Source organism: Eumetopias jubatus, unplaced genomic scaffold, assembly GCF_037043125.1.
Source record: "Eumetopias jubatus isolate StellerSeaLion01/CBP00866 unplaced genomic scaffold, mEumJub1_p1.0 scaffold_10, whole genome shotgun sequence".
Lineage (NCBI taxonomy): Eukaryota > Metazoa > Chordata > Mammalia > Carnivora > Otariidae > Eumetopias > Eumetopias jubatus.
The window spans coordinates 93955256-93969158 of record NW_028274816.1 but is presented as its reverse complement, the minus strand read 5'-3'; the positions used below and the strand labels follow the sequence as shown (position 1 = coordinate 93969158).

Below are 13903 nucleotides of genomic sequence, written 5' to 3'. Positions count from 1 at the left end.
ATCATAGAAGGAACTACAGAATTAGAAAGTCACATTGTGCAACCATCAATGTAATAATTGATTACAACCCATCCATGGATGCTAAAACCACTGGGTGGAAGGTTGCTGGTCTCCAAGTATGACACCCAGATTCCTTATTATTTATAAACAGAAAAGGGCACCCTTGTAGTGGAGGGATCTGATGAAAATACCTGAACTAACTAGATGATCAAATGTAGTATCCCCAATAATGGACAATCCAGACATACTCGAGGTAAGCAGCTTCTTGCTGACCTCCTCTATCCCAACCCACAGACCAGCTACATCAGCTGCATCACCTGCCATGTGCCCGAGCTTGATCCAAACCCCACAGCCAAGATTTTATTTCATAGAAATTACCTCTGAGTAATACCTTTTCCTTTAAGCAAGCAGCTAGGTCCAGCTCCTTGCTGGCAGCCCCACACTGATTATTATATTCCACAAGCCTGTCTGCCATTGGGAAAAGCATCCCTATAAAGCTTTTAGGCAATCAGTAGTGGGCTACCCGCTCTGCCCCCTTTCCCATCAGTGACAAAGAAAAGTCAAGGGTCACTGTGAACCTCGAGGTGAGGCCCGGAGTTCAGGCTAGGAGACTGATGCTCTATCCTTGCAAACACAACCGATTGGAACTTAAAATCCTCCTGTTTGAAAAAGAGATATTTAACCTTACTACATGACCCCTAAGAACCGTACAATCTGTGAACTATGAGGACTATAGCCCGGATTCCTTGAAAACGGAAAGAAATTTCGCTCCGGCTCTCCCCCCACCTCACACTCCAAATTCCCTGAGTCCTGGGCTGTGCGAGCTTCCTAAACACACCATGCCCTTCCCCGGCGTTGCATCTTTATCTGAAATGTCCTCCGAGCTTCCCTGTCACTGGCTACACAGAGCCGTCTGCAGCTTCTGCAGGGTAGGTGATGCACCTCTCACCCCAGCTCCCCCCGCACTTAAAGGTACCTGGCAAAACAATGAATTGTGGATCACCACATCAAAAACTAATGATGTATTGTATAGTGACTAACATAACATAATAAAAAAAAAGAAATAAATAAAGGCACCTGGCATACGCACCCGGTCGTCCCTTTTTTATGTCTTAATCCATCCCCCTACTGCCCCCCCACCACAAAGACCACACATTCCACAATAGGGGCCATGTCTTAATTATCTTTGCTTCCTTGGCACCTTGAGAGAGCCGAAGACATGCTCAATAAGTGTATAATGAGTGGGTGAATCGAAGAATCAATGATTGTTACCCAAAGCTGAGTCTCATCGCCTTGACTGTGTAGGCTCTACGCTCACAAGATGGAAAAACACACAGAGGGAATATTATTGCTTCATCACAACACCATGACGACCAGTCTCGATGGCTGGGGTGGTGAGACTCGGGCACCAAATTGCAAACCGCCCTAGAAGGCAGACCCATCTGCTGCAAGGAGCCTCAGATCCTGCCCCGAGCCTTCCCCTCCCCCTCAGAACTCGCAGGAGAACTTCAATTTCCAAGCCAAATTAACCACCCAGAGTATTTGAGAAAAATGAGACTCCTCTGCAGAATAATCTATTTGTGGGAGACATGTGTTCCTGGAGCAGCTGTAAAGCATGATATTTCTTCCATTTACTTATAACATTAAATTGAAAATTTGTTCCCATGAGGGAATTTTTTTTTTACCATTCCTCCAAACACCAAATAAAAAAGCACCAAGAATGTAGAAAACCTATTAAAATCGCATATTGAAAGAAATAAAAATGACACTGTTCAGATATCAGCACCACTGCCCAGAGGCAAAAAAATAAAAATATACCACTAAAACGGAGGCCTTTCCCATAAATACTATACTGATCTAGAAAGGAAACTCATCTCTGATTTCAAAAGATTTCTGTTTTACTTTACTTTTTACTTACTTTTATTTACCTTACCTTGGGAATTATGTTCAATTTGAGTGATTCTGCACAGGTAAAATGGAGCTGAGCTAATCTAACCATCAACACAGCTGCTCAGGGGTTAAGTGCATTTTCGAAGATATCACTTGCATTTGGACATAAGCTCTGCTCGTTATGGTTCATTGTTTATACCTGCATTCTCATTAAAGCCAGGCTGCTTCCGCCATTCCATCTGGGCCCTTTACTGGAACTCTTCTTCCTCTGCCTCAAATATCTGCGGTTCTCAGTTCCCTTCTCCATGATTACCGTTTAGCACCACCTAATCAAGCATTTAATTTTGCATGCACTTGGATTGTCCATTAATTCCTTCATGAGTTCCTTTTATGCTCCCCTGGTTTTAGTCTCTCATTGGGACCTTCGTACCCTCACAGAACCTGTGGAGCGCTGAACAGGGGTTTGGTGAATATTTATGGGTTTGCTATTTATTCAAAAGAAGACTTTAATTAATGAGAGAATGGGGAGGTTCACAGCCTCGGGACTGAAAGCAAGGGTCAGACGTGGACTCAAGCTCCAGCACCATCGCTTTCTACCTTATAACTTGGAACAATGTCTTCCTTTCTCTCAGCTCACTTGCACATCTCAAAATTGAGGATAATAATAGCACTTTATGGCATTGTTTGAGGGGTCAATGAAACAAGGAATAAAAAGCACTTAGCACAAAGAAAGGTCCAGTCTCATGAACAGTAAGTACATACCAAGTACTCAATGCGTGGTAGCTATTGTTATTGAAAACGTGCATCCCGACAAATCTGTGCCTGAACTATTGGTTTAGGAGGCTGGGCAGGTCATGCAGGAGAGGGAGTTGTCGGCAGCTTCTGCTTTGCTTTGTATCCCCGGCAGTCTTTTCATACTGGATTAAGAGAAGTCTGATATCTTCTCTTTGGCTCTTTAAAATAATTTCTAGTGACAACTACAGGTACACAGATACTTTTTTTTTTTTTTTTTTACAAATTTTCCAGGTACTATTTAAAAATGTATCTACTTTGAGGGGCACCTGGGTGGCTCAGTCGGTTAAGCATCTGCATTCGCTCAGGTCAGGATCCTGGGGTGCTGGGATCGAGTCCTGCACCGGGCTCCCTGCTCAGCTCAGGGTGGGGTGGGGTGGGGGCGGTGTCTGCCCCTAGCCCCAGCTCATGCTCTCTCTCACTCCTCTCCCTCAAATAAATAAATAAAATCTTTAAAAAATAAAAAAAAATAAAAATGTGTCTACCTTGATACTTACCCCATGGATATAAAGGAATATTAATACTGGGGGCAGGAGGACTGGGCAAAGGGAACCCTGTACTACTTCCAAATTTTTTTTTTTTTTACTTGTACCATGAGCTCTACTTGTTATGGTTTATTATTTATATTTGTGTTCTCACTACATCAAAGTTAATTCTGATTCTGATAATCTAAAATTACTCTAAATTAGAAGTTTAATACAAATGATTACCTATTAGTTACTTCCTTGAGTTTTGCTTTCCATACTTAGGATTACATTTCCTTCACACAAATAACAACCATATTTTAAACATAGATTTGCTATGGACTGAATTATGTGTCCTCCCAGAATTTGTATGTTGAGCCCCTAACCCCTAAGGTAATGGGAACCCCTGGCCCCTTCAATATGGGGCCTTGGGGAAATAATTAAGTCCTGACAGTGGGGCCCTCGTGATGGGATTGGTGCTCTTATAAAAGACACACCAAAGCGCTTGCTTCCTTTCTCTTTCCATCCCCAAGTGAGGATGCAGCTAGACAACCACCTACGAACCAAAAAGGAGAGTCTTCACCAGGAACCAAATCAGCAGACTTCCCAGCTTCCAGAACGGTGATCAATAAATGTCTGTGTTTAAGCCACCCGGTCTATAGTATTTACGACAGCATCCAGAACTAAGACAACGTTCCAGTTCTTACCCATACTATCTCTACTTATTAGCAATTAAACATTTAACTATTAAATGTACCACCTGCTTGACTTTGGGCCAGCCACATAATTTCTTGGTGCCTTCATCTCTAAAGTAAGGATAATAAAGTAAACTTCCAGCTAGGTTTAGAGAAGTTAACTACGCAACGTGCTCAGAAAGTGCCCCTTTTGTGGGGACCGCTCGTGTCGGCTGCTGTTGCCACTGTTATTAAACTCTTGCTGGATTCATATCCACAGGGCGGAGCCGTATCTATGCAAAGCACTTTAGATGGATTCCCAAGATGCCTGGCCTAGACCGTTGCTCTAAGTTAGATTCGTTGGCTTTCACGTGTGGAAGATCTATGTCTACCTCAGTGAAGGGTGCTGTCTCCTAGGCTGATTCTACAGAGTCGTGAATCGAGTTCAACTCTTGGCCATGGCGGGGCAAAAAGCATACGGGTCCCAGGACAACACTCCTCACTGTGCTGCAGGATGGGACCTGACCTTCCTCGTCCGTGTACCATATGCCCCCACAGGGCCTGGGGCGTCTGGGACTGTGAGCTTCCCGAAGCTCAGAGAAGACCGTGGAAAACTCAAGCAGCACTGTATGGTTGCGGCTTTTATTATGGGAGAAGGCACGGCGCAGGTCCAGTGTGCTTTGCTGTATTCAGAAACAACATGAACAAGGGCTGAGCCTTTAGAAACTCTCGCCAGAGCATTCTTGCCTAGCAGTGAGCTCTGCCCCTCACCATTAAGCTCCAACTGGTCCCCCGTGAGGTCTATTATACTGCCCACAGCAGCAGCTTGATAGCAGAGAAAAAACAGGGAAGTGTTTAGCCAACAGGCCTTCTAACTTTCTGCTTCCGAATCCCTTGCCACATACTGCTTTCTGGTCATTTCCTCCCAAGCTGCATGCTCCCTGACCCCCCATACAGGACTTTGACCAGGTGGGAGCCTCAGCAGAGAAGAGAACGAGCATAAGGCTGGGGCCCTGGCTGCCGGCCCGGAGGACAGAGCAGACCCCACCGACAGCGTCAGTCCGTCCCTGCTTCCCACCCCCCCACCCCACCGCACCCCACCCCCTAGCACCAGGGGACAACACGCCGGCCAGGCCATCAGACCCCAACCCACAGGGCAGTTAGGACTCTACTGGAGTAGCTGGGAGGTCGGTGTACAGAGCAGTCTCTGGGGAGACGTGTCCATGGGAAATTGGTGGCTCTGAGTCTGAGCGGCCCCAAGGACAATGATGAGCCCCTGCCTCGGCATCAACCTGGCCTCGACCCGAATGCCCACGGAGAAGCTGCGTAGTGAGCACGCCTTACCGGTGACATGGAGCTTCTCATCGGTGACCTCCGCCTTCAGGTAGATCCGGCCCCGCTTCTCCGTGTGGTCCATCCCGCAGAGGCTGGGCACGTTTATCACACACTGCTTGTGCACATTCATGTCACAGGCTGTGGAATCGGGAAAGCGAGGGGTGAGGCTGACAGATGGGCTCAAGCCACCGCTTCCTCAGTGTTGTGGTGTGTGAGCACAAGTGAAAATGAGCTACCCTCTAACTCGATACTTTGCTATAATGTTTTTGGTGACACGGAGAACTGTTAGCAGATGTCCTTATAACACAGGCTTCATGTGAATGACAATATCCTTAAAATATCTGTGCGATATTTGTCCAGTCGTAAGTGAAGCAAAATCCCCCTGGGCCTGCTCTTCCATGCTTCAAATATTTAACACTACCAAAATTCACACAGGTAAATGCATACAAAGCACAGGCTAATAAATATCTCATGTATGCAGAGGCAAATTATATGCAAATTTTGAACAGAGGCTATTTTTTTGCCAAGGAATTTCTTATGCCCTTCTGAGCTTACCATTCAGGAAGACTAAGACTCTGTGGATCGAGTACAGGAAATTCATAAAATTTCTTTCCTTAGTTAACTCTGTCTTTTCAAGAAGGCTTAAGTACATTGCTTTTTTTTTTTTTAAGAACTTGTATTTGAGATTTTAAACCGGTCTTCAAATATTTAAATATTATTCTAAGTAAAACAAATACACACCTGGCATGATAAGCCATTCGTTACCACCTGACATTACATGGGTGAGACAGGGAGGAAGAAAAAGATAGTCTCAGCGCAGTGAACCAAAGAAACCCTAAAGAGAACCCTGCGTGAATACAAACATAAGATTCTGTGTAGGTGTTCCAGCCCTACTGTCCTTGTACCTTCTGGCTTCCCAAAGGGGCCATGGCCACAGGGAATCCTCACACACCCTCGACGGGATGCTACGAGGCTCTTCCATAACCTTCAAGGTGGACCCTTCACGCTCAAACGAGTGTTTTTTAGTGTTTAACGTGGTGAAGTAAATTGCAAAAAGCATCGCAAATAACGTATATTTGCTATGATTCGATACGGGAAGCAGGATAATGCACACAATGAGGAAAGAACAATCCGCTGCTTCACACATGTGGATTCTGTTTAGGTTTCTATTTCCAAAGCTAACGTTCCAAATCGTGCACCACCTCGACGCAGCCCATATAAGGGCTTCTTGACAAGGTGGGCCGTTGACAGGAGGTGTGTTCACCAACTCCTATCTTGAAGTGCTGGGGCAGAATTGCAACTTCAAAGAAATTAATGCCAGCCTCTCTGCGAAGGAGAAGCGCCACGGGGAGGGGAGCATGGGAGGCAGGAGCACCCTGGGTGGAATTCTTGTCTTGGCTGCACCACGAGTGGCTTTTCAATCTTGGGAAGCTCAAACGTTCTCTCTGATTCCGTCTCCTGCTCTGCAAACCAAGAGGCTGGTCTGGACAAGGGGCTGCTCACGTCTTTCCCCTACCAAGCAGAGCTGTATATGGTATTCTAACCCTGCAACGTGTGAAGGCACAGGGAGAGGTTCCCTGTCTGCAGGAGTGAAGTGAAGGGGTTGGGCTCCTGGCACCCATCTGCTTATCTGCCTCCCTTAAAGAGCATGGGCAGCAGCCCCTGAAGCCCTATGACTCCGAGGAAAAGAGTTTAAAACAAAAGACAAAACAAAAAGCACTGGTCCGGGTCAGCGGTTTTCAACATTTTTTTTTTTTTTTTTTTTTTTTAGTAATGGAACCCATTTTTCAAACAAACTCTTAAGCAGCATCCTAACATATAAACCAGATGAGTGTTACTTCATCAGCAAAAACTTAGTTAATAAATGCGAACTGATACCATTTATTTATTACAAAGACATGCACGGATCACCAATAAAGCCCTCTGACCCAAACAAAATTTTGAAACCAGCTGTCTCAGTCCCGCCCTGACAACGCACTTACTGCCGTCCTTGGGTAGAGTTGTATAGACCCATCGCAGAAGAGTTCGCAGAAATGGTAAACACTGCCCAACAACGTGCAAGCTGGTGGACTCCTCGGTTAGGTGGAAATGGCGGGAGAAACGTGATTACACGTCCTGCCCAACGAGTGAAGCTGGTAACAGGGTCTCTGCCTTCACCTCCAACTTGTCAAGCTCGAGTGTGTAACACATTCAAGGGTTCACATGTGTTCCATGGTTTTAAAAGAGTTCAAAAGTAGATTTACAAATGCACTTAGGATTCGCACTTGCAGAACCCCTGAAAACCATGTCTTTGGAGTCTGAGGGTTTCTCAAAACACAGAAAATGACTGGCCTGGATCATCACAAATGTTTTGTTTAGGCTATTAAATTGGACAGCTTTCTAAGGTGTCCCCTTAGAAGGGCCCTTGTGTGCTGAGAAATATCCATCTGCTCTACGATGTTCACTTAATCTTCGTTCTTATATACATGCCATCTTTGCTCCATGTAGAATGCACATAGAAAGCTTTTGGCCATAAATAGCAGTAATTAATAATGGCAACATATTGATATTTCCATAACACTTCCCTGTCTACTAGAAAAACAGGTTCAGTAATTACCTTTTTATGCCCTGAAAGTATACATCTTTATTTAAACACATAAATGGCCTGGGGAATCTCATAAGAATTATCAAAGCAAAGAGTTTCCAGAGTTCTTTTTCTTTCTACCTGCTACTAGATGATGATACACACAGAGCAAAAAAGGGAGAATGGAGGGGCTGATGCCTTTTTGTCCGCGGCCTTCAGTGATTTCATCTCTAACTGGACTGACAGAAATTCGGTTTGTCCACAAACAGGCAGCAGGGCGCTGTGAACTTCAGATGTCTGATTTTTATTTTCATCGTAGTTTCAGTTTTAAGGAGAGCCTACTGGATTTTTCCACAGTCCACCCACTAATTAGAGACACAGGAAGATAATGACTATGGTTGCTTAGCTTATTTTGAAGCCTAACCAAATGTGGAATCTGGAGGTGGGGATTCTTCTTTCAACACATGGCATTTGCTTTGGGGTTGGACTAGCCTGCATTTTACAGTGACTGAAGATTTCTACCACACACACACACACACACACACACACACACACACACACACACACACACACAAACCCCATGACAGCACTAACTTCATTTATAAATTGGGTGGGGTTGTTTTTTTGTTTTTGTTTTTGTTTTTGGTTCACAATTTGGCAAGTAAGGAGTTTAATAAATTAGTACTTTGACAGTAGAGAGGTCCTACACTTTTTTCGGTGTGGTATATATTTGAACGAGTTCTTTTTATTGATGAGTTGATGTTGAAAGGGTAGTGAAGCTGAGGTGCTCTGTAAACTCCGGGCATAAGCTGCAGAGCCTCACCATCTACTGGAAAAGAAAAACTTACTGTCACATTTCATCCCTTGATGGATAAGTCCATACAGCAAGGACCCACAGTGATCACAAAAGGTGGGGCTTCCATAGGTGTGGATTTTAAACTTGTGCTTGCTTCTGGGGTCCTGCAGGAAGAAGAAGCACATTGTTCATTCCAACATCAAAGGAACAGATCTTTGGACTAAGCCAAGGTCAGGTCCTACCACTTCCCCCCCTCCCCGTGTCAAGGTTCATATAGACACAAAATCAGGACATATTTCTGAAGCTGAACTGAGTGACCCTGGATCCGCTCAGTAGAGTTGGGGTGATCTCCTTTTGGGCAATTTTTCTAGAAATATAGTATTCAGACCACATACGCACCCAAACCAACAGAGACCTCTTCCTGCTTCTGCACTATTTCCAAAGCATCATATGCATTTGCATGGGCAAACTCCAGGAAAATCAGGTGAAAATTGGAAAACAAACTGAAAGTACACTTCCCATAGCCCCCTGCTGCAATTTCATTACCTTCCCTAGCATAACATACAAATTACTGAAGGTACAAGACAGCTTTCTCTCAAGTAGCCTTTTTGTTCATCAATTCACAGATTACAGATAAGGAAATAAACATTATACACAGCAGAGTGTCGTAACCAAAGAGCACGGCTCTGTAGTCAGATTGCCTGGGTTCAGTCCCATGGCTACCACCTCCCAGAAGCGTGACCTTGGACAAATAACTTATCCTTTCTGCCTCATCTGTAGACTGGGACATTAACAGCACTTATCTTACGTGGCTGTTATGAGGACAAAACAAGTCAGTCCTACTAAATGCTTAGGTGGGTCCATCTATGTCGATTAGTGCCTCTGTTTCTCGGACCTCTGTTTACTAATATGCAAAAGTGGAGGGTTGAGCCAAAAGACCTTTATGTCCTGCTTGAAATATAAAACAATTTCATTCCTCAAGTCCATATCAGGACACTTCCTTATTAAATTCCTCCTCCTGAATCATTCTTTGTGGCCCAAATCAGCCGTAAATACAGAGCTGCCATTAACTGAATTAAGGAAGACAACAGAGGAGCAGGGTTTTGGTGAAGGGCATGAGACTAACACCTCCACTGTGACATGTTGAGCCTGACTTCTCCTTTAGTCTAGTGTTTCTTTTGTGTAAAGATACACAAAGAAAGCTACTCTTGGCTTTTGACCTTCTAAGAGCCTAGGTGCTCGTGGTTTGAGAGAATTTCAGAGGTGATTTTGATTTTATAAGGTGATTCATCTTTTGGTTGACTTTGAAACCTAAGTTTCATATCCAAGCCACATATGCCAATGAATTATACAGTTGACCCTTGACCAATGCGGGGGTTAAGGGCATCAACACCTATTCCCCCAGAGATGAAAATCCACGTATCACTTTTGATTCCCCAAAAACTTAACTACCAATAGCCTACTGTGGACTGGAAGCCTTACGGAGAACATAAAACAGTCGATTAACACATATTTTGTACGCTGTATGTAGTACATACTGTAGTCTTATAATGAAGTAAGCTAGAGGAAAAAACGTTAAGAAAAACATAAAATACATTTAATGTAGCGTACAAAATCCAAGTGTACGTGGATCCATGCTTTCAAATCTATGTTGTTCAAGGGTCAACTGTAATTACTTCTTAAAGTCACGAATTTTAAAATCCTGGAAAATTTCAATCATGCAGAATAGTATAGGGATATTAAACAAAACATGTAAGCACCATTCAGACTTGATAAATGTTAGCATTCCCCCCAATTTTTCATTGTATGATTATTTTCGTTCTACAGAGACATTAGTGACCTTCAAAGTCATGTGGTCAGTGAATAGTCAAGATAGGATTTGACCAGTATCTGCATCTGTAACACTGATTCCCATCCAAGAGCTTTAAAAACATCCACCCGGAATGAAGATTTGGCTATTAACTTTTTTTTAAACAAAGTTTTATACTTTTAACACATTTTTTTTAGATTTTATTTATTTGAGAGTGTGCCCGCGCACGCATGAGTGTGCACGTGTGCGAGAGAGCACACACGCACGAGACAGCACAAGCAAGGGGGAAGAGCAGAGGGAGAAGCAGACTCCCTGCTGAGCAGGGACCCCCCCCCCCCCGCAACCTCCTGGTGCGGGGCTCAATCCCAGGACCCCAGGATCATGACCTGAGCCAAAGGTAGACACTCAACCAACTGAGTCACCCAGGTGCCCCAACACAACATTTTTTAAAACAAGTCTACTACCTGTTTTGTAGATAAAGTTTTATTGGAACACAGCTATGCTTGTTCATTTACATATTTTCTGTGGCTACAATGGCAGAGTTGAGTAGACAGAGCCCACAAAGCCTAAAATATGGCTACAAAGCCTAAGTTATTAGTGATCTGGCCCTTACAGAAAACCTTTGCCCATCTCTTCTGGCCCATGGTTTTCTTCAGCACCACCTGGAGCTTGGTGGAAATTATTTAGCCCCTACCCAGACCAAATGATTCAGAAACCCTGTGAGGCCTCAAGCTGCATGTTTCAACAAGCCCTTCAGGTGATCCTAATGTTGGCAGGTACACTAAAGACTGAGAGCCAGCCACTGCTAGAGAAGGTTATTTGACAAGTATCTAGTAAGTGCCTACCGGGTGCTAGGTGCAGGTGTGTGTGAATGATTAGCAGTATTGAATTGGGTCATCAGTTTACTTTCCAAACGTCCCTTCGGGTGTGAAAAATCAACGCCATCCTTGGGAGATTATTTTCCTTGGTGAGGAGTAGCTGTGAGTACAGGATTAAGTACAGGCTTAGCCTTTCACCATTAGAGCATTGCACCAATTTTTCCAATATCCCAGATAGTAGGCAGAATGTTGAGGGCACAGGACAGCGTCAGTATCCATTAAAAGTCCCCACATTGACAGCAAAGGTTACGTCCTACCCTGTGGAGGGCAAAGAGGATGCCAGGGGAAAGGAAGCAGCCAGCTTCCCCTGCAGAAGCAAGGCATCAACAACTGGCACTAAATAAACATGGCAGCTCACACACAGCCCTCTGGAGCCTGGGCGGGCCAGGCAGCTCCAGGGCGGCTGTCCTGCCAGTTGGTCGTCACACAGATCTCTATGGATGTGGCACACGGGCAACTCGCTTGACTTTTCAGGAAAATCTAAGTCTTACTCATCAGATCCCCATATGGCATCTTCAGGCCCCAACCGTTTGGAGGTGTAGGAAGAGAGCAAACCGTTACTTCCACCTCCTAGAGAAGTCTGGAGAATGACCAAGTCTTGGAGTCCTCAGGCACCAAAATCACAAGTGGCCAAGGATCATGCCTATGTTAACGAGAATAACAGTAACACAATAATGGTAACACCTGTTTGTTGATCTTCAAGTGCATGCAGGTGCTTTACCATGCCCATGACCTCTCCTACAAAGAGAGCATCTCCCAGGATTCTGGAGACCTGCGGTCAGACTCTCGTCTTGATACAAACTCAACAACTTTGGACAAGTCATGTCACTTACTTACAGAGCAGAAATAAAACCAGTCTGCCTATGTCATAGCCTGGGGGTGGGGCCTATCTTCGGGAACGTACGAGACGGGGCTTTGCAACCCAAAAACCCCTAGACAAATACAAGATTATTACAATTATATTATCCTCGGAAGTAAAGTCCAAGATGCCCAAGGTTTTCCAACGATACTTTTGTGGCTTGGGTCAGAATGGGAAGGAAGGAAGACGAAAGCTGATCAGCTGTGGGGCTCACGGGTGGCTGGAGTGGAGGCCAAGTTGGCAAGGAGGGAGGGGACTTCCTCTGGGGTCCTGAGTTCCTGTCCTCTGCCCTAGAGTGGCCTTCCCAGGCGAGTGCCCCGCGCTGGGTGGTGAACCGTGAAACAGCCCCCCAACCCAACCCGCCTGTTCACTGCTCCCACCCTAAGGACAACTCATCTCTGTCTCCACGGAAAGGGAACTCAGGAGGACAGAAACGCATTTCCAGTCGAATTAATCTCACCTTGTCTGACAAGAGAAACCATGGTGTTAGCTAAAGAGCTAGGACTTACAATGATTTACAGAAGCAACTGTCCTGAAAGGCTCCCAGGCTCTTTCTGTCCCTATCCATAGCTGCTAACTAGTGGTGTGCTTTACCCCTTTGGGCTCTGATTTTCTCATCGGGAATCTGAAGGGACTGGGACAGCACTCTCAAAGGGGTAGATTCCCCAGGGCCCTCCAGCTGTGAGGAGGTGCCCGTGGGCTGCTGAGGGTGAGGGAGGGAGGCCAGTGCTAAAAGTCCAGTATGAAAACAACCAGATGAGAGGATCTCTTTGATTCTGTCTTGCTCCTAAAAAGAAAACAAGCTTTTACTTTTTATTCTGATGTAATTTAAGACTCACGGCCATTTATAAAAATAGTGTGGACTGCTCCCATATATGCTTTAGCCGGCCTTCCCCAGTGATCACATCTCACATAACCACAGCACACTAGCAAAACCAGGACCCTCACACCACGACAAGGGCCTTAACTACACACTTCAGGGTGTCCCCAGATCTCGCACACGTAATTCCAACGGGTGTATTTTATTTTTTAAAGATTTTTTTTATTTATTTGACAGAGAGAGACACAGCGAGAGAGGGAACACAAGCAGGGGGGGTGGGAGAGGGAGAAGCAGGCTTCCCGCAGAGCAGGGAGCAAGATGCGGTGCTCGATCCCAGGACCCTGGGACCATGACCTGAGCCGAAGGCAGATGCTTAACGACTGAGCCACCCAGGCGCCCCTCCAATGTGTGTATTTTATTGTACAGCTTATGAACTAAATACACTGTTTACTGAATGGGGAATGCACTAATATTTGCTGGGTAAATACCACAAATTCAAGCAGGCCACCACCCAAGGAGTGTCTACTGCAATTTATCAAATACATAACCCACTGGATCTTGGGACAGGGTCGTGGGAAGAATTGTCCAAAGACTGATCTAAAAAGTAGAATCAGAATGCTCTTCTCTAAGTAAAGAAAACGTGTGCTATTTCCAAACCTTTCTGTCCAGCTTTTCAACACCAAATGATTTTAGGGCACAGGCTGAGCGAGCGCTCAGGGGTCGTGGCCACTGAAAGGTGTGTAAGTCACGGGTTTTCCAACTGGTGCGCGTAACCCAGTGTTGTTCTGGCCGTGCCCTCCATCTGGCCCAACCATCTTATGTCAAGACCTCACACACCGAAACACCAAACACGGTCATAACAAAGCTGCTTCCTCCCCCCAGAAGCCTCTCCAGACTCCCCAGCACCAGGCACAGTTTTCTTCTTTCCTCTGGCCTTCCAAAACACGTGACTTCGGTCTTTCTTATGGCACTTCCACATCCTTCTACTTAGGAGGTTATGACTGTCTACCTCCTCTCTCATG

At 45.2% G+C, this 13903-nt stretch overlaps 1 protein-coding gene across 2 annotated transcripts in view; it reads right to left on the bottom strand.

Moving 5' to 3' along the window:
- The window catches only part of PRKCA (protein kinase C alpha), a 399391-nt gene that overhangs the window by 125425 nt on the left and 260063 nt on the right, over positions 1-13903 (bottom strand). For both annotated transcript variants that reach the window (XM_088028179.1, XM_088028178.1), the window contains exons 4-5: positions 8567-8678; positions 5165-5293 (exon numbers count right to left, since the gene is read on the bottom strand). In XM_088028179.1, the coding sequence (XP_087884305.1) occupies positions 5165-5293; positions 8567-8678 (241 nt within the window). The remainder of the gene's footprint in view (positions 1-5164; positions 5294-8566; positions 8679-13903) is intronic.